The 25,204-nt window shown below is 44.5% G+C and overlaps 1 protein-coding gene across 3 annotated transcripts in view; it reads left to right on the forward strand.

Moving 5' to 3' along the window:
• The window catches only part of CD2AP (CD2 associated protein), a 71,202-nt gene that overhangs the window by 23,361 nt on the left and 22,637 nt on the right, over positions 1–25,204 (forward strand). For 2 of the 3 annotated variants that reach the window (XM_075201345.1, XM_075201344.1), the window contains exons 2-5: positions 3,774–3,934; positions 13,739–13,883; positions 15,923–16,023; positions 23,308–23,428. In XM_075201345.1, coding sequence (XP_075057446.1) covers positions 3,774–3,934; positions 13,739–13,883; positions 15,923–16,023; positions 23,308–23,428 — 528 coding nt within the window. Of the gene's footprint in view, positions 1–2,501; positions 2,602–3,773; positions 3,935–13,738; positions 13,884–15,922; positions 16,024–23,307; positions 23,429–25,204 lie in introns of those variants that run through there. The other variant, XM_075201346.1, reaches the window with a different exon arrangement.

Here is a 25,204-nt window from a genome sequence, read left to right on the forward strand (position 1 = left end):
TATAGATAGTAACAGCAACTTTAACACAGGCTAATTTCCTGCTGTAGAATTTTCTATATTTGCAAAATATGGAAACTCTATACCCACCCCTCTACCTTTATGTATAACATTTATTTATGTTGTTTGTGATAATGTAAGTTTACTAATATTTGAACGTTCTGATGTATTTGGTTCAGGGGGATGGAAGCATTATTTAGCTTGGTATTGTCCCTTCTGTTTATCATGTTCTGGTCACAGGCTGAACCTCTTCTTGTGAAATCAGAAATCATTACAAACAGCAAAACTTTCTTTCTTTGAAATGTACTAAGCAACATTTTGAAATCTCGGGGTAAATGTATTATGGTCCGGTTTTGTCAACTCGCGGGAGTTCGGCGAGTTGACAGCTTAAATTTAAAGCGGTGCTGCCTTGTAAAGGGAAGTTTCCCATTACAAGGCACTGCCGCTTTAAATTTAAGCTGTCAACTCGCCGAACTCCCGCGAGTTGACAAAACCGGACCATAATACATTTACCCCATGGAGCTTAATTTAAAGGAGAAATCAACCCAACGACCCCGTTCCACCATGCCCCCATACCGACGGGATCATTAATGAGGGTCACTCTCTCTGGCCTACCCCTGAGTGGCTGTATTTCACGTGCAGTATTACTGTGTCTGTGGCTAACACTTTTTGCACAGTTTCTGTGTATTTTGTTTAGCTGTTATCCTTGGAGACTATACAAATATAAATAGAATGGGTTTATATCAAAATGTGCTTCTGTCCCTATGTAGACCCTGCAGTGCCTGAAAGCCATATGTCCTTTCTTTGGCCAATATGGTCTTTGTCTAGACTGATAACTAGGGCATTCCAGGATAACCTACATTTAGGTTTGGTGTTCATTTAAATGACTTCTTTTAAAATTGCAGTTTTATTTAATGTAGGATACAAGTTATATGGGGCAGTGCTCTCCCCAGCACCTATTTCCCGGGTGCTCCACCCGGCTGTTTTATGTATCACACTTGGCTCTTGGAGCCCAACAGAATCCTGTTATAATATAATACATCATTGTTTCTCCTATTAGAACAGGCACTATGTGAGCACTACAGCCAGCAGTGTGTAATTAGACCACTGACCACCGGTCTGACCAGTCCTGGCAGGTGTTGGTAATAACCTCCAACACTTTTCAATACTATTGCAAAGTATTACACTGCCCCCACCCGGTTGCTTCTTAATGCCAAGATGCTGGCAACATTTTCTGGGGAGAACACTGCAGGGATTTACAGTACTATGAACAGCCCCAGCATTGGGTTATAGTGCTGAGTGTCAATCAAATGATGTGGAGTTGAATAGGGGACAGGGGCACTCAGTAGCAACCTAGCCTTGGATAGGCACTTTCCTATGGCAGATAAAGCTATTAAACGTTGGAAGCGACTTCTTTATATGTAGAAAATATAAACGTATACAGTAATGTGACCTAATCGTGGTATACGGTCTGCTCCTGTACAGTATCTCTGACCTATTCAGCTAGGAGCATGGGTTGATATGACAGTGATGTTTCAGTGTGGCGCCCATTTAAAAGATCTGCTTTTGTGTTCTCCCTTCAGGTTTGTAAACACTTAAACCAGAACCGTGCTTGTATTTTAAGACTCGTTCCCACCTGTCCGCTGATGGACGCCTGAAAAGCAGATTCCAGATTGGATGATTGCTTTCTCATGGACTGGTTCCCACCATTGCGTTGTATCATGTTAATGCTTTGTTTAAAATGTTACCATCCAAGTGTTTTTTTCTTGCTAAATGAAACCATTTTGTTGCAATAACCCATTGGCTACGGGTCTATAAAATTAAATCCTGGAACTGAAACTCGCTGAGCTACTTTCATACACAAATGTTTGATAAAGGGAATTCACCTCTTCCCCTAAATAGAGATTTTATTACTTCTGTTTCTTTTTAGCAGCATAAGTAGATGGTTTTATGCCCGAGTGATTGGCATGAGTGTCTACATGTCCTACAGCAGTGAGATCGGGCAAGAGTCTTCTCGGACACGTCTCACGTACCGTCCTCTTGGGTCTAACACGCTGAAGAGAGATGTTATTGGGACAAAACTAATCTGTGTCTATTGGCACTATACACACAAACTCCTTTCTCTTACATTGATTTGCGCTTTTTTGAATTAAGAACCCCCCAAAAGACTAAAATAAGCAAAAAAAACAATGTTCCAACCACACACTATAGCCTGTGGTGAACTACACCCTTTAGTATTTCTTTCCCCCCAGAGGCCGGTCCTGTTCCTTTGTTCCTAATAAAAGAGGGCAAAGCAGAAACATAACGAGAAAAAAAAGCAGAAACAGCTACTGAAAAAATGCAAGAAAGTCAGAATAAAAAGACAGAGACAAAATGCTTGTGTCATGGACTTTAATACTTTTGTTTTGGGCACATGATGAGTGTAAGTTTCGTTTTTCTTATATAGAGAAGATCCCCTTTGTGTGTGATCTCAGTAATCACTTGCAGTAGGCTGTCTGGCTCTCCTCTCCGTCAGTGCCCTGACCCTGCACCTTCCCTCCGATCTCCCGTTGTGATCGGAGACACTGTCCTAGGCGGCTTACCTAGTGCCAGCACTGTGCCACGGTATGTAGCCATACATTGTCCCGCAGCTTCACAACTGGCATGACCTCTAATTATGTGTCACTTGTGTTGGGGGAGAGGTAATAGGTTGTAAAATCAATGATTTGTGCCTGGTAAGCTTTTTGTTTCCTGGGATGTATTTAGAACTATGTTGTATATATTTTTTTTTTTTTCTTTTGGTTATAATTTATCCTATTCGTGTTCATTATTCTGTCAGTATTTAACCTATCCGGTTTGGTTGTGTTTTTTTTTTTTTTTTTTACTATCTATAGTTCCCTATTATGCCTCGCAGCAAGTGTGTACTATATTTCACAAATATGATTTTTTTTTTTTACCTTGTTGTAGATAATTATTTGAGAACACATTCACTCTGCACTTTGGTTACACAGTGGTTCATATTGTTGTGTTTTTATTGTTTTTTTCTTTTTGACTCAGCTCTGCCTCCTATTGGTCAGGGAATGAATTCTGTCGTGCATCAGGCATGTATTCACATTATACTTAATTCTGCAGCATGGCTACCGTGCTATGGCCACACAATAAAAATGTAAGGCATTTACAAGTGTAATGAAAGTGAAGGAAACACTGAAAAATATTTCATGGCAAATGACGGGGAGAAACGGAGTGGGGACGTACACATCAGTGTTTAAACAGAGAGCTCCTATCTGAGCTGCTTTATTTCCCAAGGTGTGTGATGTTTCAGGGACAACACTGCCCCCTATCGGTCACTTAGTATATGGTCACTGAAACATCCTGTGTAGCTCATACAGGTGTGATGTGCACCCTCTGTATTATACTCCTGTGGTGGTGACCTCAGGGAGGAAGGCCTGGTATTTGCCAATAGTGTGTTGGAGGTTTTATGAACTTTGCTATAAATGTCTACGATGTACACTTTTCAATGGAGCGTTTTATGTAGATGTGTATCTCTATCTCTCGATCAATATTCTCTATAGGGGGAATTCAACCCCCCCCCCCCCAGAGTATCGCCCCGCTAAACCGATTACCGTTATTACAGTAAATTTAACCCAGCGTTGTGCTGCTGAAAAAAATCTATAGTGAAATATTATTTTTTTTTTAAAAAGAAGAGGGGAAAATAATATAATGAAATATGGAGTAAATGTTAAAGTGACTTCAGGATATCTGATAAATTGATCCCCTTGTATTTCGGTCTCTTCCAGTTGAATACATTGTGGAATACGACTACGCAGCGGTACACGAAGATGAGTTGACGATACGGGTGGGGGACATCATCAAGAATGTGAAGAAGCTGGATGAGGAGGGGTGGCTGGAGGGAGAGATCCACGGCAAACGGGGGGCCTTCCCCGATAACTTTGTTAAGGTAAGCTGAACCTCATCTCGCGTCTCATTGGGTGATGTGGGTCATGTGTTTGTAATGTGTGTTGGAGCAAGGCAGAAGTGTAACAAGCAGTGTCGTAATGCATATACTTGGGGTGGTTATGTGTGCTTATAATGTGGCCATAGGACTAGTATAATGTATGTGGCACTGGGGCGTGGCACGGGGTGGCCTTATTACCCGGGCGGGGCACAAGGCTGGTCATTTTGTCTGTGTAATATAATTGCACAAAATTACATGTTGGCCAAATACGGTCTGCCATGTGCTGTGTGTAATGGGTATATTCTCCATAGCCACTCCTATTAGTGTGTGTATGTGTCGACCCCTGGTTGTTATTTGTTGACATGACCGGCACTTTACAGAATTCCCAGCATCTAACAGTTGGCCCTGGCTTTATGTACTTTGCCGAGTTCTTGGTGAGAAATGCTCTGAGCTTAGGCCTCCATCCGTTCCCCTGTCGTCCGAGTGCCAGAGGACCTTGTCACGTCCAGAATTAATAAGCTGGGATATTGGCTGCGTAGCTCAATGTGTAATCCAGATCTCCAGAAATCTATTGTCACACACACCCTGAATGTTTTTACGGATCTCTCTTTTCATTACTAATTCAGCTGTGTAGCGATCCTTCAGTGATATTTATTGCAGGGCGGTGTAATTATGTATTATTAAACGGTAGTATCTGTCCAGCATTGATGCGGATACTCGGACTGACACTTTGTGGTCACTCTGGTGACAAATAATATTAGATATTTGACCGCTAAATGTAGAATTGACACCCAAGTTGGTTGTAAGTTGGAAATGGTATCTGCACTAGAGTGCAGGGGTCACAGTGTACCAGGGTCTTGGTTTGGGTATATTTTCCCACTTGAAGTTTTCGTCATCCGTCTCTTAGCAATTGGTTCGTATATTTAGCATTTTACACTGTAGTGTTTTATGGCCAAATAGGTTATTGATAAATGTATGAATTTTACTAAAGTGTGTGTATTTATCCCACAGACATTGGTTATATTACCATTTTTTATTGTTGATTTGTAGCGCTGTCTATTATTGACAGCTGCTTTTTTTTTTTTTTTTCAATTATAAGTTGTCTATTGCGGTTGTTCCTCAGCTGAGCGGCTGTAGGGATTAGAGATTCTTCTGGGTCAGAGGTGGCAGCGATGGAAGGTCTCATCACTTGGTGCTGGAGAGAGTATCACACTGTTAAATCACAGAAATGTCTTTTAATATTAAGATGAGGCAGTTTTGTAAGGGAAAATTTGGAAGAGGCATCAGTTTTAGAGTAGGGCTGATGCACGTTCCTGTAGTTGTTGGTGTTACATGTACATGACAATTACTCATGTATTACTAGTATAATAACATCATGCCTAACAATAAGCCCCATATAGTTACCCCGCGTTATTTTATTGATCTTTAAATGACAGAGCCCATGTGCTGCTATATTCGGCTTTATTCAAGCCTGTGCCCAGCACGATACGCGAGCCTTTGCCCATCCCTTTTTATCTTGCCCAAATTGACGCACCTGTGGAAGGGCAAATCTAACTTCCACCTCATAGAGGAACATTTTATTTAAAAAAAACAACAAAACCCCATAGCAGCCGGAGATATCTAAATGTCCCCAACTAACACCCTGCGCTAGCTTTATTAATATTGCCCGCGTTACCTGTTGGGAAGACATTCCTGGCTATTATCTCATTCTACGTTTTGCTTGGAGGTGCGGGAGATCACCGACACCATTTATTTATATAGCGCCACTAATTCCACAGCGCTGTACAGAGAACTCGCTCACATCAGTCCCTGCCCCAGTCTAAATTCCCTAACAGACAGACAGACAGAGAAAGATTAAGGACAATTTAATAGGAGCCAATTAACTTAATAATATGTGGTTGTTTTGTTGTTTTTTTTTGTGCGGGAGGAAACTGGAGCACCTGGAGGAAACCCACGCAAATACAAGTAGAGAGTACAAACGTCACACAGCCTGTTTGAGAATCCAACCTACCCTCCGCTTTGTAGCTATGGCATTTTGCTTTTCCTGTGTGTAGTAGTGTTCTGATAGTAAATCGCACAGTGTGAATCCTTTCTCTGTAATCTGAGCCGTGTGTGCAGGATGGAGGCTGAGTCTTGGCTTCCAGGAAGAGTTCTGCATTGCTGAAATAGTTCATCAGATAAGAAATCTATTCCCTGCATGGGAGGCTGTCTGCTCCATGTACTCTTGTTTTATATCACAGCTGTGTTACCTGCCCCTAGTACCCCCGCAGACCACACAGTAGCAGTCGGAGGAGGGTGAGCGGGCTCGCCCTGTCTGTAACTACTACTGGGTAATCTATATATACAGGTGTTATAGGTGTGGTCACATGTGGCAGCTGTGCAGTATATTATATTACTAGATCATTGGTGTATAAAGGTAGTTGTCTAATGGGTTAACAAAACTAGACAACAATTATCAAAGGAACAATATGCAGAGAATTACTTTTCTTAACTGGTCTGTCGTAAGACATTACATAGCCTTGTACTGCTCTCCTAATAAGAAACCTACATTACAGTATTAGACTTTATTGAAGTCTGTATTATATGTGCCTTGTGGCTTTTTAGCTATAGGATAATGTCAGTGTGTTTGTAATTGTGCTCATAATGTATTTTTGCAGCCATGACACATAAATTCCAGACGTGTGTGGTAGGGGGGTAATGTGCTAAGTGATATAGTTGTAGTATTTGTCCAATGACTTTTCGATATGTGGGACGGGGGTGTAGAGAAGCAAGTTGGTGATTGGCAGTCTAAGGGTGAGCCCGGTAACATTCTTCATAGCGGTTTTCCCAATTTAATTTGTTATATTAACTCATTATACTGTCCTTTTTACATGTTAAATCTCTACAAGTGGAGTACAGTTTATTTCCGTCAACAATCATGGCTGTGAATATTTTTTGCAATTAACTGTAATATCCCAAGTTGTTCACCATTAACAAAATCGGATGTCTTCCACCACCTAGCACAGATTTTATTATCTATGTCTGCGTGCTAGATGAAGTATTGGCATTATAGATAGGAAGTGAGTGTAAATGAGGACACCAAGCATATTGGAGACAAGGGCTTCCCCATAGGTATGCATTTAGAAATGAATCTTGTGATGGTGATATGGTCAGATGAAGATTCATCCTTCACCATGTTTCTGACTAACGAACGGCTGCATGTTTGGTGCCAGCCTAAAGATCTCTACAGCCCTGAGTGTTTCCAACAATCGGTGGAATCTATTGGTCGTGTAATGGTTTTAGGGCATCCATTCCCTTTGAAGGCAAGGTCAATGCTAAAAGCTATGCTAAATGCTATTTATTGGTACTGTGTGATCATCTTCACCCCATACTGTCATCTATTTGGTGACAGTAGAGGTGTCTGCCAGGACACCAATAACTCCGTACACAGAGCGCGTGCTCTCACCCAATGGTTTATCCATGTGGCTGGAACACAAATAAAATAACTTATTGTATAAATTTATTTCAATTAGTGGCGCAATGGGCCAATGTGTATCATTGCACATGTACTGATTTTTTAATTAGAAATGTATTGATTGCTGATGCATATGTTACAGGAAATGTTTGTAAGAAAGAAAATCCCATGCGAATTACGCCTTTTCATTTGTGAGTGCCCAAGACCTCTTTTAGCCTGAATGCACAGGAGGGGGTTGTTAGACTTTCATCCTGTGTCTTGGAGACATAGGAAACCTAACAGCAAGTAATTTAGGAAATCACATTATTGATGTAAATTCTGTTAAGTTTAAATTGCATTTAAATCCAAGTTTAGAGAACATATTACATTCTGATGCTAATCATTGCATGTAATATCTCAGACTTTGTGGTGCCAGGTAGGAAAGGCGGCTGTTTTACCTCCTGCCAACATGTGTCAGTATATAAAGAGCTCTGTTTGACCATGTACTGTATTGTACCATCTGTACTTCTGGATGATCATCAGTACCTCCAGCTAGTGTGTAATCGTCCTTGTAAGGACCCCTTGAGCAAATACACATCACTGCTTACAGATTCTTCCTGCTACTACTACCTGCTGTATCCTGAGACCAACAGATAAGAGCTTACACTCTAATCCGTTCTCCGGCTGTCCTGTGTTGAACCTTGCGCCCGTGCCAATGCTCTGCCTGGTACCCAGCAGCCTGATCCATAGTAAGCGGTCAGGAGGTACCAGCCAACCCACAGCAAAGAGGTGCTGCTGCAGCTATACCACCTACCCAGAAGTAAGCGGCTCTGGGTGCCGCAAAGAAGCCCAGTGGCGGCAGCAGAATTCTCCTACAACTATTGCGCAGTTGGCATTCCCAGTTGGCGAGTGTCTGGTGACAAGGTGACACCAGTAGGAGCGGGCGGTAACAGTTGGTTACTGACGGTTAGAGAGAAACCGAGATAAACTGTGCAGGAAGCAGCTTCCTCCATACTTCTCCTAACAGACCGGGTGAAAGTAAGCCCATCTGGTCACAGACATGTAATAAAATAAACACAATTCATGCAAAATAAGTAACGGGCACTGTCTGCTGAAATCTCCATCAAGATAGGCCGTACTTTGGGGGCAGCAAGGAAAGGCCACTATACCTAAAGCTTAATATGAATATTTACTCATTACGTTAACGCGTTGCGATCGCCATGTATGTAATGAGGCATTGTGGACCCTTTCCCCCTCGTACACCATATTCTCTGTGTATAAACTTTAAGCAAGAACAGCATGAGATTGGGGAACTTTTCTTGCCCATCGATTCTTCAGGCACTTGTTGTTTTACTGTTTGCACGTTATTGTAATGTTTATTATATTCTTTACTTAACTGTCTTACAAATCTGATTCTATAGGAAAGGACTTTCATCTGAGCATAGATGATTGTAACCAAGTAGAGCGTATAATATATGGGGCAATGTACGTCCTGCTATAAGGATATTAGAAATGTTTAGTGACGCTGCTTCTGGCTTTTAAATAGGTCGCTGAGATCCGCGGTGACTTATTATATCTTTAATAACTTACAGCAGAATTTTATTCCTTTTATGGAAGTTATTCTTAACAAACACTGATGTGATGACATCCGAACGCGCCATTTAATCAGATATTACGTACTGCAAAGTATGCAAACATCGGCACACTTGTGTATTGTATTTTTATTATTCTGCAACAATGCACTTTGCCTACTGCAGGGGAGCAGCTGCCCTAGAAGGTTACTGCAGGCAGCCGGCTAGTCATGTTTATACAGGAATGTCCACTTCCACCGGCTGCCATCATACCTGGGTGTGTACAGACACCCGGGGAGTGTGCTTCTATCTCGCTCTCTGAGATGGCTAAACACAAGTGATATAAGACAATGGTTCTACAAGTGCATTGTGGGATTATCGGGCTGACAATGATTGACGCCTTCCCCCAATGTTGCTTAGCTTAATGGTAAGCACAGGATACCCAGGTAAAGCTAGAAAATCTGTTGCTTTTTTGGGGGGATTTTTTTTTTTTTTAAACAAGTTTTGTTTGTTATTGAGGGTAAGATCAGGTACATGGGATGACAGTGAAATATATAACTGAAAATATAAAATCGATGTCTAATTATGCAGATTGGTAATACACATGTTAGAGTGAGTTAGTGCAGGGTGTACAGTCACTGTGTGCTGCTGCATAAGGCTGAGGCTTGATGAGCTCTGTGAGGATAGCCCCAGTTTTGCTCCACTTGTGCTACTGTCGTGACCATTGCTGTTTTAGTATTGTGGCGGGAGACCGAGGTGGTGGTTCCTGGACGATGGTCACTTGTAGGGGCAGCGGGTCTGCAATATCTGTGTGACGGGGAATGTCGCATTTGGTGGAGATTCCTTGTGTAGGATATGTGCTCACAGGATGGTTTTATCTGCTCATGTTCCAGTCTGGCTTCTGCATTTGGATGCCAGATGTATAGAGACGATCACGTGCATCTGCATGCACAAATGATAACAACACGGATTGGGCAAGATCACGAAAGTTTACAGAAAAAGTGTGTGCAAGCAAAGGAAAGATGCGGATCACAGAACTCGTAACTAAAAAAAACAATAACCATAAAATTGCAACAAGGAGGAATCTTTTGTCTATACTGACCAGTCTCTGGTTAAACACTAATTGGAGCTTGATTTATTTTTGGGCTGACCAGCAAGTATTACCCATACTGATTAATAGGTCATTTATCTGAGCACATAAGCACTGGTGAGTACACACCTTAGCATTAAGCTTGTACAAGTCATTCCATTGAGCATGGACCCCGCTTGAGCTCACTTTGAGGTGCACTAACTTCTCACAGGTCAATAAAGGCGATCCCTATGCTGTCTGCATGCACAGCGGTGATCTACCTGGCCTGAAGGAGACTCTGGGAAATTGCCGCATATTACATGTGCATAGCATAGGCGGTATATGCAATGAGCATTAGGTCCACAAATTTCAAAACAAGGAAACCAAATACAGCCAAGAAATGTTCTTGCGATCAGCCAGCAGCTAGGATTACAGGACACCAGGTAAGGCAGAGGTCTGCTGCTGAAACCGCGAAGAGTTAAATCCGTAGCAACTCACAGAAGCCATTGAACCGGTTTGCAAGACGGAATTCATGCAAAGGAAGAAGAGTAAGAGAATTCTTCCCCAGGCAAATGTCAATCCACAAAGTTTATGGTCTTTGTCATCAACTGAGAGCAGGTAGCGTGTTTATGGCTCCAGTTAAACGTAACCATATTTAGTACTGAGACGGCAGGCCATGGTATCAGGTTATACTAGTAGTATAGCATCCAGTGACGTGTACAGTCTATAAAACTATGAGACTAAACCAGGCTATTACTGCATGAATGTAAACAGAGATCAGGTAAGTGCAGCACTGAGATAATGATCTATAAACCTCGCTCACTTAAGATCGGTACAGTGGGTGTGTTGGGCAAAAAATTAAATTTTCAACTGTTCCCTGTTAATTATCCAATGAAAGACACTACACAAAGTGAAATGGTTGTTTTCATATCATTAACTTTATTGGCCGTCTCCCCTCCCCCGAATTTGTACTAAATACAGTTGTATCTTTCTGCACCACCAGCAGTCCCTCTCAGCCAAGTACTTATATCATCAGACTTTGTTATTTCTATTTTTCCTTATATACAACACAGCTCTGCTGTGTTCTGTGTAGGATAGAAGTATATCCAGAGTATTGTTTCCAAGGGCGACAGAAGCAGCGCTGCCTGATGATATAAAACACATAGCTGAAAAGCACAGAGTGAGGCCAGGACGTGTACAAATCAATACCTTAATGTGAGCAATTGCTATTTAAATAAAGGAAACCACAGAAATGCTCTCCAAAATACGTGTTACACATTGCAATTATGTTTATGGGAATGTTCGGTTTGTCGGTAGATACAACTGTCAAACAACCGAAAGGACCAGATATCCAGAAGATGAAATGTCCAGCAAGAGTGTATAGTAGCAGAGCAGAATAGCGGCGGTAAATCCCATTGTCTAGGACCGCCGATCATTTATGAACCTCGTGCCTCTCAGTGCCTAAGTAACAACACATATCTGTGCAGCAGACACCAAGGAGGTTATTGTAGAAAAATGTTTCTAAACATTTTCTAACCCGATAAGTTAAACCATATTCATCCAAATGAATTGGCCGCACGCTGGTCGGTCCTTTCACTCAGCGCAAGCACCAAGTATTGGTGTCAGAGTGCAACTTAGTCACAAACGTGAGAGGCCAAGTTGTGGATCAAGCCTGTCAATCAGACACCCAGGGTGGTACAGACAGATTATCGCACACACGTTCAGCACATTTACAACCTGATCGTAGGTTAGATGTTAAAGCTGCAATACCAGTGAATATCCAAGTACCACAGCTTCTGGCCAGCTTACCGTGGGTCACTTCTCAACAATTCAAACTGTTTGGGAATACCTTGCGTCATGAGCGAAACACAGAAGAATAAAGAATTTACTTCTTGATGATAAAACTTTTATGTGATCATCTGACTATTGTTGGACTGCTCTAGTGAACAACAAAACAAGCAAAATACTTTTAAAAAAGTCTAAAGGTTTGTATAATAAGAAATATAGGACAGTATTATCGTGGCATCTTTGGTTTGCTTACCGATGGTAAAACGGAAAGTCAACCACTACACCATCATTTTCACACCTAGCGGACTATCGTCATCAACAAGGCAGACTGGGTTTACCTTGCTGGTTAGCATAACATTGGTTTACGTGGCAAGGAATATTTATAGTGTACTCTGCACTAACAGCTGCAGAGCGTGTTCTTTTATTTATCCAAATGTATATTTTAAGATATGGCTGTATAGTAATATTCCTGTTGCAGTGTTTTAGCTAATTTCTGTGATTTTAGTACAGTTCCATTGTTTGTGTTCTCCACCAGAATAACGATCTCCTCCTAGAGCTCCCGACGGTATCTTATTGGGTTGAAAACCCCTCTCAATACAAAAGTTTGGGAGCGTGGCCTAATGTCGGGGATGTGTGTAATAGGGTTGTTTATGATTGTGTTGGGGTCTTCATCCTCATCATCATCATCATCACCATTTATTTATATAGCGCCACTGATTCCGTAGCGCTGTACAGAGAACGCATTCACATCAGTCCCTGCCCCATTGGAGCTTACAGTCTAAATTCCCTAACACACACACACACACACACACACAGAGAGAGAGAGACACTAGGGTTAATTTTTGATAGCAGCCAATTAACCTACTGGTCTGTTTTTGGAGTGTGGGAGGAAACCGGAGCACCCGGAGGAAACCCACGCAAACACAGGGAGAACATACAAACTCCACACAGATAAGGCCATGGTCAGAAATTGAACTCATGACCCCAGTGCTGTGAGGCAGAAGTGCTAAGCACTGAGCCACCGTGCTGCCCTTTATAAGGTCTGAATAGATGACTGAGAAGAAGAGACGGCTCATAACTAAGAACTGCGACTAATATATAATACACACACACACACACACACACACACACACACACACTTCCCGGTGCTAGGCACGATTAAGCACATAACAATTGGAAGGTTAATATCCTTTTTAAAACCTGGTGACTAATTGCACCTAGAGGTGTACAATAGGGGTGCATACACATAACCCTTCTTGCCCCACGTTCTGTGTCTTCATGGGCTTATCAGCTTGGTTAAAGGTAGCGGGAGTGCCTACTGTGATTATACAAATCTAGATGGTGTTCTTATAATTTTACATAGGGAACATACTGCGCAGAAACTGTATTTGTTTAGGTAAAACAAAGTATCGGCTTTCAGAGCAGTCAGACTTTTGAGCACACTGTGTCTTGTATAGTTGGACTAAACACTGCGTAATACTATCAGATACCTGCAGTGTAAGGGAGAGACAGTGAATTCATGTCAAACCCTTAAACTCCAAATACCGTCCTCATTGTGTGCATGCATTAATTCAGCAGATGTGTTGGGACGTGTGCTCACCTGCCGTGCACATTATTCACATTCCATTGTTAAACACTGTACTGGGAACATGGGGACGATCAGCCGGCAGTATCTGACAGCCAGAAATACAACACTGGTCTGTAAGCTTTTCATGCAGCGTTTTCTAAGCTATCGGCTGTAACTGCGAGTTGTGGAACGTGTTCATTATTAATATATAAACAAAACTCCCTGACCCCCTTAGAGGACACGGGTGTAACGAGATGAAATGGTTGTATTAATGTGCATTATTTATTACCATTTGCATTGTTTTTGCTGATTCAGCCAATTGATGCATTATCCATTGAATATTCTTCATGGATTAAATTGTTGCTGCCTTTTCCTATAGGAAATACCGAAGGAAACGGAACCAAAGGAAGAGAATTTGTCTAGAAGGGATAAAGCTGGAACGGTGGCCAGTTTAGTGCAGAGGATGAGCGTCTATGGGATGCCTGGACTAGGACCACCGCCTCAAAACAGGTCCTTCAAGAAAAGTATGTTCCTGGTATTATACGTTCAAGTTGCCATCTGCTGTGATATATGCATTGATGTGACGTTTCATGTGGGGGTTGTACTGTGTCCCTATAGAAACATAACCTAGAGGTAGGTTGGTTTGTTGCTTTCAGATTGAACTACGTGGATTCCAGGGTTGGGAACATGAAATGCACATTGGGAGTATCTGTTTGGATACAGGTTCCTCTATTGTTTACCCATAGCAGAAGCACCTTAATTTCTACAACAGTAACTCAAGCAATAATCCTCCAGTATTCTACAGACCTACGTTAACAAGCTTTGGTCTGTTGCACATATTTACTACAAAACACATTTACACAGAAATCTATACAGGGCAGGGCCGGGTGTAGTGTTGTGAGTGACCTCCGGCGTGGACCTTGACCTAAAGCAGTGTTGGCTAACCTGCGACACTCCAGGTGTTGTGAAACTACAAGTCCCAGCATACCCTTCCAGCAATAAGCTGCTATATATTGGCAAAGCATGCTGGGACTTGTAGTTTCACAACACCTGGTGTGTCACAGGTTAGCCAACACTGACCTAAAGGATAGTCACAAGCAGGTCATGACCTCTTCCACAGAGACCAAGAGTAATCCAGGAGCCGGTGTCACTTTAACGACAAGCTTTAATAATTAGATAAAACCTAGATGCTTCTAAGAAGCATTTGGTGACCCCTACAGAGAGTGGTTGCTATCCCAGATGTAATTACTGATAAGAAGTATAGATTAATATTAAGTGCTGGATGCAAACGTGGATGCAAGAGCCGGGCCTGTGCATTTATATATACAATGGTGTTAGTATTTGTCCAGCCACAGAGTCTAATTTCCTGTCCCTTGTCCCTCCCTGTGACACCTACAGATAAATACAGACCGCATTCACAGCTTTCTGTCCGGTAACCTACATATCAATCTTCTGTACAACCTTACACTGCTCATCAACACGTCCTCAATCAGGCAAAATGTGTTATGTCGCTGCCCCAGTCACACAACTAACGTTCACACCCCACCCCTAGCTTCTGCGCTCACTTGTACTAGTTAATTCTAAGTATAAAAGGAATAATAGTCTGTAAACTGAAGGCTAGTACAGCGCGCTGAGTAGATAAGAAAGTTGAGCATAAATATTCACTGTAAAATTTAGCAGTACTGGTGACGTGCCCTGAACATGGTAAATATAGAAGTGACTCAGTCCTAGTAGCAGATGAGATGCAAAGTGCAATACTTTGGGAAAACAACACATTTGCCATTTGTAGATCTAACTTATTTTATGCTTCCGTGATTGTAACATTCTGTGCCGCAGCCAATCAGATTGACTTTCATTAGTTTCTTGCCCTGGACCAGGCCTGGCCAACCTGCGGCTCTCCAGATGCTGTGATACTACTATTTCCTAGAGCGCCACAATTCAAATTATGATGTTAGGTATTTTTCTAATGGTATAATCACTCTTAACAGCCCAAATCTTCAGTATTGAGGATGCAGTACTCTTAGTAGATCTTAACAGTCCCTCACAGTATGTAGTCAGATCCATAGGTCCGATTATAGCCCACGACTAAGTCTGCTCTGTCACTAAATACACTGCACTTTGGGTCCAGTCTCTCTGTGTTGCAGTTTTTTCTCATATGGGTTATCTCTCCTTGGTGTGTATAATGGAAAATTCCTTGGGGGGAGATTAAATTCGGCGCAATGTGTTTCCAGAACACCCACAGAGGCACCGATGTTCTGGGTGCAATCTGCCGCGCCGCAATGTGCGCAGCCAGACATCGCGGTTTCCGTTGCATAACTCTGTAGATGTCCTCTTAACATCTCTCCTGTCAGCTCTCTTTGCTTCTCTATTGTCAGCTCTCTTTCCATCTTCAGCTCACTCTCTGCACTACTGCATATGTTACAACGGCAACTCACACAGCTTTGTTTCAAACTATATAACTTTATTGCAAACCGTTTTTTAAATTGTCCAGCTAAGGTTTAGAATACAAATAAATCCATGATGAGTTTTGGCCGTGCTGCTTAGTGTTTTATCTTTATTTCAGAATCCAAAAAGAGACAATGTAAAGCCGTCTTCGACTACATTCCACAGAATGAAGATGAGTTGGAGCTTAAAATTGGAGATATACTGGAAATCACGGAGGAGGTAGGTTGTGCGTTGGGGTTATTTAGTGGGACACTACAGTATCGTATTGAAAAAAATCGGCTTCATGTGTGTTCGGCCTTACTATGGGGTAACTGTGGATTTAGGGACAGGGCAGGTTGTAAATAGGATTCCTAAGGGGATGGTTAGTCTAGGTGATTCATGGACTGCCAAGTACAAGTGAGTGGTCCATGTCCATTCGAGAGGAGAGGGTAATGTTGCATGTCGGAGGAATTTGGAGGGCCTGAGGTTTATGTAGTGTGAGCAGGGTCTATCTGAAAACAGAATATAGAGCAGATCGGAGGTTGTCTGTTGGAGGGGAGTTTGGAGTAATGTGATTGGTCTATCACAGCGGCAGTAGTCAGTTTCCGGATGACTACAATAACGACAAGAAAGACAGCGACACAAAAATCACGATGAGCATCAATGTGACAGTGAAAAAATGTCTATATACCATTATTTAGATGAACGGTCTCTCCAGCACCCGTTATAACCGCCGGCTGTAAATTGCGAATAGAGAAAATCCGTCCACCGCTAACCTGGTCATTTACAGTGGTCACAGTGCAAATGGTGCTTTTAAGGCGGCAATGGGTGGACCCCACGTCTCTATAATGTATTCTAACTTCGGGTCCACCCATTACTGCCTTAAAAGCACCATTCGCACTGTGACCACTGTAAATGACCAGGTTAGCGGTGGACGGATTTTCTCTATTCGCAATTTACAGCTGACGGTTATAACGGGTGCTGGAGAGACCGTTCATCTAAATAATGGTATATAGACATTTATTCACTGTCACATTGATGCTCATCGTGATTTTTGTGTCGTTGTCCTTCTTGTCGTTATTGTAGTTATCGCCAATACGTACCTATCACAGAGTGGTAAGAAGTGAACTGCAGGTGGCGACTAGGACATGTGGAGCTGTGCTTGGGTAACATAGAAATATGGAGTGAGCTGATGTTGGTCAATTAGCTGACAACTAGGAAAATAGACAGAATATTAATGTGGTCAGCATTGCTGCCTCACAGCACTGGGGTCGTGGGTTCGATTCCAGCCTGTTCCCTATCTGTGTAGAGTTTTTCCCGGGTTTCCTCCGGGTGCTCAGGTTTCCTCCCACACTACAAAGACAATACTGATGGGTTTATTGATTTCTGACAAAACTATCCCTAGTGTGTCTGTTTGCGTGGTAAGAAATATAGATTTTAAGCTCCAGTGCCGCAGGGACTGATGTGAATAATTAAATATCCTCTGTACAGGGCTGCGTAATATGTAGGCGCTATATAAATAACTGGTAGTAAATTTTGTTACTATTTCTGCTGTAATTAAGACAGATGGATTGTGTGCAGACATAAAACTGCACCAATGAATTAATGATCTGTCTATCATTTTCTATGTATACAGTAAGATCAGAGCAATAAGGTTACCTGTTTGTTCCGTCATGTTGTCACCTTAATGCTGCCATCTGCATGTGACCTTACTGAGAGCCCAACAAATATTTATAAAGCTGCATAGACAGTGTACTTCCTGCCTGTCAGGGGTTTGGCGACCAGTCACGTTCTAGGTGTAAGGATTAGTACATGTATAATATGAAAATATGTCTCTAGACATATATATTAAGCCGTTCACTGTACACCAGGCATGATCTTGTAATTTCTGTATGTAGTTTGCTTATAGGATATAATAATCAAAAGAACAGATTGAGCAGTTCCCCATAAGCACATGCCAGTTTCTGGTTTATCCTTCCCACTTGGTGATAGCAGTGGTAATACAGAGATATTACACTGCTTCCGATAAAGCCATGCCTTTTTGGTTTTAGCCACTGAATTTGTAGCAAATAATGTTTTGCAGGGGAGCGCTGCTCTGTATGAGGGGGGCGCACACTGCTCGGTGTTCTGTGGGGGGGGGGGAGCATGCTGCTCTGTGTTCTGCGGGGGGGGGGGGGGGGGAGCGCGCTGCTCTGTGTTCTGCGGGGGAGGGGGGGGAGCGCGCTGCTCTGTGTTCTGCGGGGGAAGGGGGAGCGCGCTGCTCTGTGTTCTGCGGGGGAGGGGGGAGCGCTGCTCTGTGTGAGGGCGGCGCACACTGCTCGGTGTTCTGCGGGGGGGGGGGGGGGGGAAGCGCGCTGCTCGGTGTTCTGCGCGGGGGGGGGAAGCACGCTGCTCGGTGTTCTGCGGGGGGGGGCGCTGCTCGGTGTTCTGTGTGGGGGGGATGGGCGTGCGCTGCTCGCTGTTCTGCGGGGGGGGGGGGGGGGGTGCGGGAAGGGGGCACTTCAGGGGAATCTAAAAGATCGCCCTCACAACTATCCCAATCTCTACTCTGAGCCACACTCGCTCCTCTTGTTTCAGCTGTGCCCTCTTAGACTTGGAATATAAGCTCTCTAATGAGCAGGGTCCTACATACTCTTTGTTTCCATGTCTGCGTTTATTTTGTCTGCCTTGTATGTTGTTGTTTTATGTATGTCCTGTTTTCCCTACTATACGGTGCTGCAGAGCTCTGTGGCGCCTTACAAATCTATGATAATAATAATAAAGACCCAGTTCTATTCCATGCGAGTGGTCTTTCTGCTCTACGTGCATAAAAGTTACCGGTGTCTGATATTCTGAGATCAAATGTCGGTCGGTGTGAGGCTGGTAGTAGTTACCAGCACGGATAGTACAAGAGAGGCTGTCTTATGGGTATTTTATCCGGTGGTGAGAGCTCCGCTTGACTACAATAGTGAGATGTCTCGTACGATATGAGGAACGTGGTTTGGGAATTTCTACACACCTTGTAGCAGCACATCTGTGTCATACGACACCATGTTCACACCCACATATTAAATCTAGCGGAAGCGACGTTCTTTTCTATATTTAGATTTTAACTTTTGTCTGACTTTTTTCTTAGTCTGTTGTCACAAAGATTTCTATATTGTCGATTTTTAAGACTATTACCAAAACTTGTGCACATCAGAATGCTTGGTGTACAACTAGATGTCCTTTTATGAAAGCAGAATACTGGTTTCCACGGACAACACCATCTTTTTTTTCCCCTTTAGACCAGATTGCGTAACTGTCTCCCAAGAGAACCTGTTTTGCAGGCTGTAGAATGAATGTTACACAAAAATGTGTGTATTAATAGCGCAGTTTCTTGTTGGTGTATTAATAGCGCAGGTTTTCTGTTGTAAATAATTGTGCCCCGTCTCCGTTTTGCCACGATATAGACATGCTCTGTCCATGCCACCACATTGAGTGTTACTAGCCAGGTTATTGCAGATGTTCTTATTTTTAGAAGCGCCATCTTTTGATATCTGCCTATCTGATATTTCCCTAATTTTGAGCAGATGGCTCAATATGAACTCATACTTGGCACTTGTGTGTGCACCTCTTACTCAATATTCCATATGTTCTTCAGTTGTTCCAAAGGCTTTCTCAATTGTTATTTTACTAGCATAAAAAAAACATACCCATTCGTAGGACAAATGTTAAAAAATAGGGACTGTGCGGTTTAGTTATAACTTATAGCAAGTAAGCGTTAGCCTGTTAACTTGTCAAGGTGCCCTGCTCTATGTTTACTGACCTGGAGCTGACTCTGCATAGCAGCCTACGGGTTCAGACCTAGTACTGTCAGCAGCTGGCAGGCTGCGGAGATGGCAGTATCTGTGCACAGCCGTATCTGGCTCCCATATTATATTTAGTTTTTTAGAATCTCCACTCTTTAATTTTTCTTTTTAAATGTTCGCTTAAACTTGCCTCTATCGCATACTGCTATAGTCATCAGTCTGTACTGTACATGACTGCCCAAGCCACAGCATCCATGGTCCAGCCGTGTCTGTGGAGTTCTCTGGGCTTGTCGCTGGCTCCACCTTTCTCCCTGTTCAAGAGATGATTCCATCCGGCACCCAAACTCGGCAGCTGCTGGCTTTAGCTGAAAACTCTGTTCCTGCACAGACAAGTAATCAGCGTTTCGAGTAGGACAAGAGTGCGAAGAGTTATCCGTCCACACTGATAGATGTTCGGGCTGACAGAGATGAGCAGGGTGTGGGAAGATTGAACAATCGTCACTCTCGCCTGCTGGGGGCGTATGTGTGGTGGGAGGTAAAACCCATCTGGGTATGGTTAAGTACATACCTGCTCCAGTTATGCTTAAAATCCGTTTTCACTTTTTTACTATTGGAGCTAATTTGGGTCCTCATAGAGATACTGGGTATATCTCCTGGAGGAGCCTGCGCTGGCGATCCTGGCCCTCTCCTGGAGGAGCCTGCGCTGGCGATCCTGGCCCTCTCCTGGAGGAGCCTGCGCTGGCGATCCTGGCCCTCTCCTGGAGGAGCCTGCGCTGGCGATCCTGGCCCTCTCCTGGAGGAGCCTGCGCTGGCGATCCTGGCCCTCTCCTGGAGGAGCCTGCGCTGGCGATCCTGGCCCTCTCCTGGAGGAGCCTGCGCTGGCGATCCTGGCCCTCTCCTGGAGGAGCCTGCGCTGGCGATCCTGGCCCTCTCCTGGAGGAGCCTGCGCTGGCGATCCTGGCCCTCTCCTGGAGGAGCCTGCGCTGGCGATCCTGGCCCTCTCCTGGAGGAGCCTGCGCTGGCGATCCTGGCCCTCTCCTGGAGGAGCCTGCGCTGGCGATCCTGGCCCTCTCCTGGAGGAGCCTGCGCTGGCGATCCTGGCCCTCTCCTGGAGGAGCCTGCGCTGGCGATCCTGGCCCTCTCCTGGAGGAGCCTGCGCTGGCGATCCTGGCCCTCTCCTGGAGGAGCCTGCGCTGGCGATCCTGGCCCTCTCCTGGAGGAGCCTGCGCTGGCGATCCTGGCCCTCTCCTGGAGGAGCCTGCGCTGGCGATCCTGGCCCTCTCCTGGAGGAGCCTGCGCTGGCGATCCTGGCCCTCTCCTGGAGGAGCCTGCGCTGGCGATCCTGGCCCTCTCCTGGAGGAGCCTGCGCTGGCGATCCTGGCCCTCTCCTGGAGGAGCCTGCGCTGGCGATCCTGGCCCTCTCCTGGAGGAGCCTGCGCTGGCGATCCTGGCCCTCTGCTGGAGGAGCCTGCGCTGGCGATCCTGGCCCTCTGCTGGAGGAGCCTGCCCTGGCGATCCTGGCCCTCTGCTGGAGGAGCCTGCCCTGGCGATCCTGGCCCTCTGCTGGAGGAGCCTGCCCTGGCGATCCTGGCCCTCTCCTGGAGGAGCCTGCCCTGGCGATCCTGGCCCTCTCCTGGAGGAGCCTGCCCTGGCGATCCTGGCCCTCTCCTGGAGGAGCCTGCCCTGGCGATCCTGGCCCTCTCCTGGAGGAGCCTGCCCTGGCGATCCTGGCCCTCTCCTGGAGGAGCCTGCCCTGGCGATCCTGGCCCTCTCCTGGAGGAGCCTGCCCTGGCGATCCTGGCCCTCTCCTGGAGGAGCCTGCCCTGGCGATCCTGGCCCTCTCCTGGAGGAGCCTGCCCTGGCGATCCTGGCCCTCTCCTGGAGGAGCCTGCCCTGGCGATCCTGGCCCTCTCCTGGAGGAGCCTGCCCTGGCGATCCTGGCCCTCTCCTGGAGGAGCCTGCGCTGGCGATCCTGGCCCTCTCCTGGAGGAGCCTGCGCTGGCGATCCTGGCCCTCTCCTGGAGGAGCCTGCGCTGGCGATCCTGGCCCTCTCCTGGAGGAGCCTGCGCTGGCGATCCTGGCCCTCTCCTGGAGGAGCCTGCGCTGGCGATCCTGGCCATCTCTGTGGAGTCACTGCTGCAATTGGTTTAAGGCCTGTCATATAAAAGCAGTGGCAGTTAGTTAGTATGTTTTTATTTGTTTTTACGACACCGTGTGAGCATCCAATAAGTTCTGTTTTTTGTCCTGCACAGGCAAATCTAAGTGTGGCAGCTCTGCCACTGATCCAATCCGAAACAATGGGATTTGGATAATAGTAACTGGAAAGCAAATGTGCTCCATTCTCCCAGAGGAACATATACATATCAAGCTCTATATGTAGGCAAATATTGTATAAGAAAGGTAAATACATCCCCGTCGCTCTGACTCATTTTCACTGTCCGGATTCTTTTTTTTATTTTTTAGCTGCAGTAACATTGGCTGAATTAATTAATAATGTCTCTTTTTTTCGGGCTACAGTTGTTTTAGTTAAATTAGTTAAAGCTCAGCTTTGATGCGTGTGTGGGGGTCACCAGAGGGGTGGAGCTTCCACCTCTCCTTTAGACAAACCATTGAGTTTAGTTAGGGTTGGTGCTTGTTTGTGGGTGGGGCTAACAGTTTAACACTTGGGTTACCAATGAATGTTGCACTGTAGGGTGTGGTCATGTAGAAACGCGTATGGAAAATGTGTAGATTGTCAGTACTTACATTTCAAAATGGTTTAAGACAAAATGATCAACAGCTTGGTTATAATACATTACAGGTATGACCTATATTTTTACTGGCGTTCAGACCCAGCTATACTGTGTGTGTATGATTTATAGGGTTATTCCTTGTACAGAGCCCCTAGGGAGAGAGTGAGACTTGATAGGTTCTGATTTTGGTGAACAAAGGGTATTTTGCTGCTACCATGGTGATTTGGGGGCTTGAAGCCACCTCCACAATGCGTGACCTAAATATGTCCCCACCCCCAGCAAGAAAATCTTCATATACCAGAAAGTATATCTACGCGTTTTGCAGCCGTCGTGCGTTTTCGCTCCTCGGGAAACTGGCTTTCAATGTATAATGGATGGGGATCCTTTTGGGAAATGTGTGAGAATGTAAGAGATGAAAAGCACACTCCTTTTATCTGTACAAGTAGAGGGAGCCTCTTATAAAGGACACACGTGTTATACAAATAAGAGACATGTCTGTACATGCTACAAGTATGCAGAACACATATCAGGGTGTATGCTCGGAGCACAGCTATGACAAAAACTGCATTCAAGGTTAAGTTCAGTATGTTGTTCTTATATGACCTAAATAAAATAAATGGGTCTGTATCGTTATGTTGTGCTACACGAATGGGAGAGTGACCTGGATACGTCAGAGGAGATTAATGGGTTACTACAGCTCTACTAGATCCCTGCGAGGATCTAGCACAGCTGGAGTGATCATATTCCTTTTTTCCTTTTCAATCAGAAATGTCCTTCGATTTCCGCTACTCTTTAAACCCGTTCAGCATACTGGATTTAGTGGTGGTTGATCTTGTGTCCTATTTAAATGGACATTTATACCAGTGTGTCTTGTAAAAGGGATTACTCTCCATTTGGATAGATGTTGTCTCTTCAGAAATAAATGTATAACCTGCTGATAGTACAAACATGTGGAGGCCCCTTGGTGAGAGGAGATTATCTCATCCACCTGCTGACTGATCTCCTCTTCTTATTGGTTTAAGGTAGAAGAGGGCTGGTGGAACGGGACTTGCAGCGGGCGTTCTGGGCTGTTTCCCTCAAACTTTGTGAAAGAGGTGGATCTGTCCGACGATGGAGAGAGTCAGGAGAGTTCTGAAGATCCAGGTAATCTTTTCTCTTCGACTTCGGTTGCTGGGGCTCATTGTTGTGTTCTGTACACCCAAAACTAGACTGAGAGTTCTAAATGTCACCTACACCTGAATAGCTGGGCAGCACAGTGGCCTAGTGGTTAGCACTTCTGCCTCACAGCACTGGGGTCATGAGTTCAATTCCCGACCATGGCCTTATCTGTGTGGAGTTTGTATGTTCTCCCTGTGTTTGCGTGGGTTTCCTCCGGTTTCCCCCCACACTCCAAAAACATACTAGTAGGTTAATTGGCTGCTATCAAAATTGACCCTAGTCTCTCCCTCTCTGTCTGTCTGTCTGTGTGTGTCTATATTAGGGAATTTATACTGTAAGCTCCAATGGGGTAGGGACTGATGTGAGCGCTGCGGAAATAGTGGCGCTATATAAATAAATGATGATGATGATGAACTAGCGAAGGCCTCCGCGATGTCATTGGTTCCTAGTAATCTCATTTAATTGCCTTATTGATATAATTTGTGCCTTGTGAATTAGGTGTCGTGGACATTTCTAAAGGAATCATTATACGAATAATGGAACAAAAAGAATTGAAGCACTCGAAAGATTGTCATTTTTGTAGCCTACATTCCCACACTTTTTGTTTTTTATCATCGACACATTTCCATTGTTTCTCCTTTACCTATGGATCCGGTCACCCAGACATAATACTTTGTAGTGTGTATACTGTGGCTGTGATAGGAGTGCAGAGGGGAACAGCTGCTGATACTGAGAGGAGATGCTCGGCAGACACAGCTCGCCCCGTAGACGTGGCCGGAAAGACGATGTGGTCATTGCACATGTTTTAAATCAAGCTTGGAAGTGTATAGTGTGATGCTGGGGACAATTACAGTGTGTGCCCCGTTACAGCAGCGTAGAGCAGCGGGCACAGCAGTCCAGCTGATGATGAATTGTTATATCTCCCGTTAACATTCCATCGTTCTCTGTGAACTATACAATGTAAAACAAATCTGTATTATTGGCATGAAAATGTGATTTCCTGTGCTCAGCTCCTGTGCCTGGGGGTATGTACACAGAGGAAATTTTAAGTTTTTACTCCAAAAAAAAAAGCTAAACCAAGAGGCAGTTAAATAAGTAAAAGCAATTAGCATGCAGAAACAGGTGTTGTAGAGATCGCTGATCGTATGAGCTTACATGCTAAAAGGAAGCGATGATGGAAGCTGTAGTCGTATGTAGGTGTAGAATATCCCATGGACAAGCAGACAGGTGAGGTTAGGAGCTGGGAACGCCCCTCCAGTCATGTGACCGTATGCAGTCCAGATGTAGCCAAAATACAACAGCCGTGATCCCTACTGATGTTCAGAATAGATCTTCCCCCACCTATAATCTAAATCAGTGTTGGCTAACCTGTGACACTCCAGGTGTTGCGAAACTACAAGTCCCAGCATGCTCTGCCAGCTGTCAGACAGTTATCTACTGGCAAAGCATGCTGGGGCTTGTAGTTTCACAAACACCTGGAGTGTCACAGGTTAGCCATCACCGATCTAAATGGAGCAATGAGACATCTGACACTCGCCTGTGTGCCACGGCCCTTAGAGATGGTCAGCTGTACTGTACCATGGTTATTATGTACGTTACTGTGCTGGCTCACATGACAAAGGGCAATTAAGCAAAGCAGATGTCTGAGAGGAAAATGAAGCCATTTTCTCCTCTTATATAGCAGTGTGTTCTGCTTCCAATAAGACAGAAGGCGTTTGCTGTGCTGCATTCACACGATATGAGGGTTTATTATCTCGTTTA

The sequence above is a fragment of the Mixophyes fleayi genome, chromosome 3 (genome assembly GCF_038048845.1).
Source record: "Mixophyes fleayi isolate aMixFle1 chromosome 3, aMixFle1.hap1, whole genome shotgun sequence".
Taxonomy (NCBI): Eukaryota; Metazoa; Chordata; class Amphibia; order Anura; family Limnodynastidae; genus Mixophyes; species Mixophyes fleayi.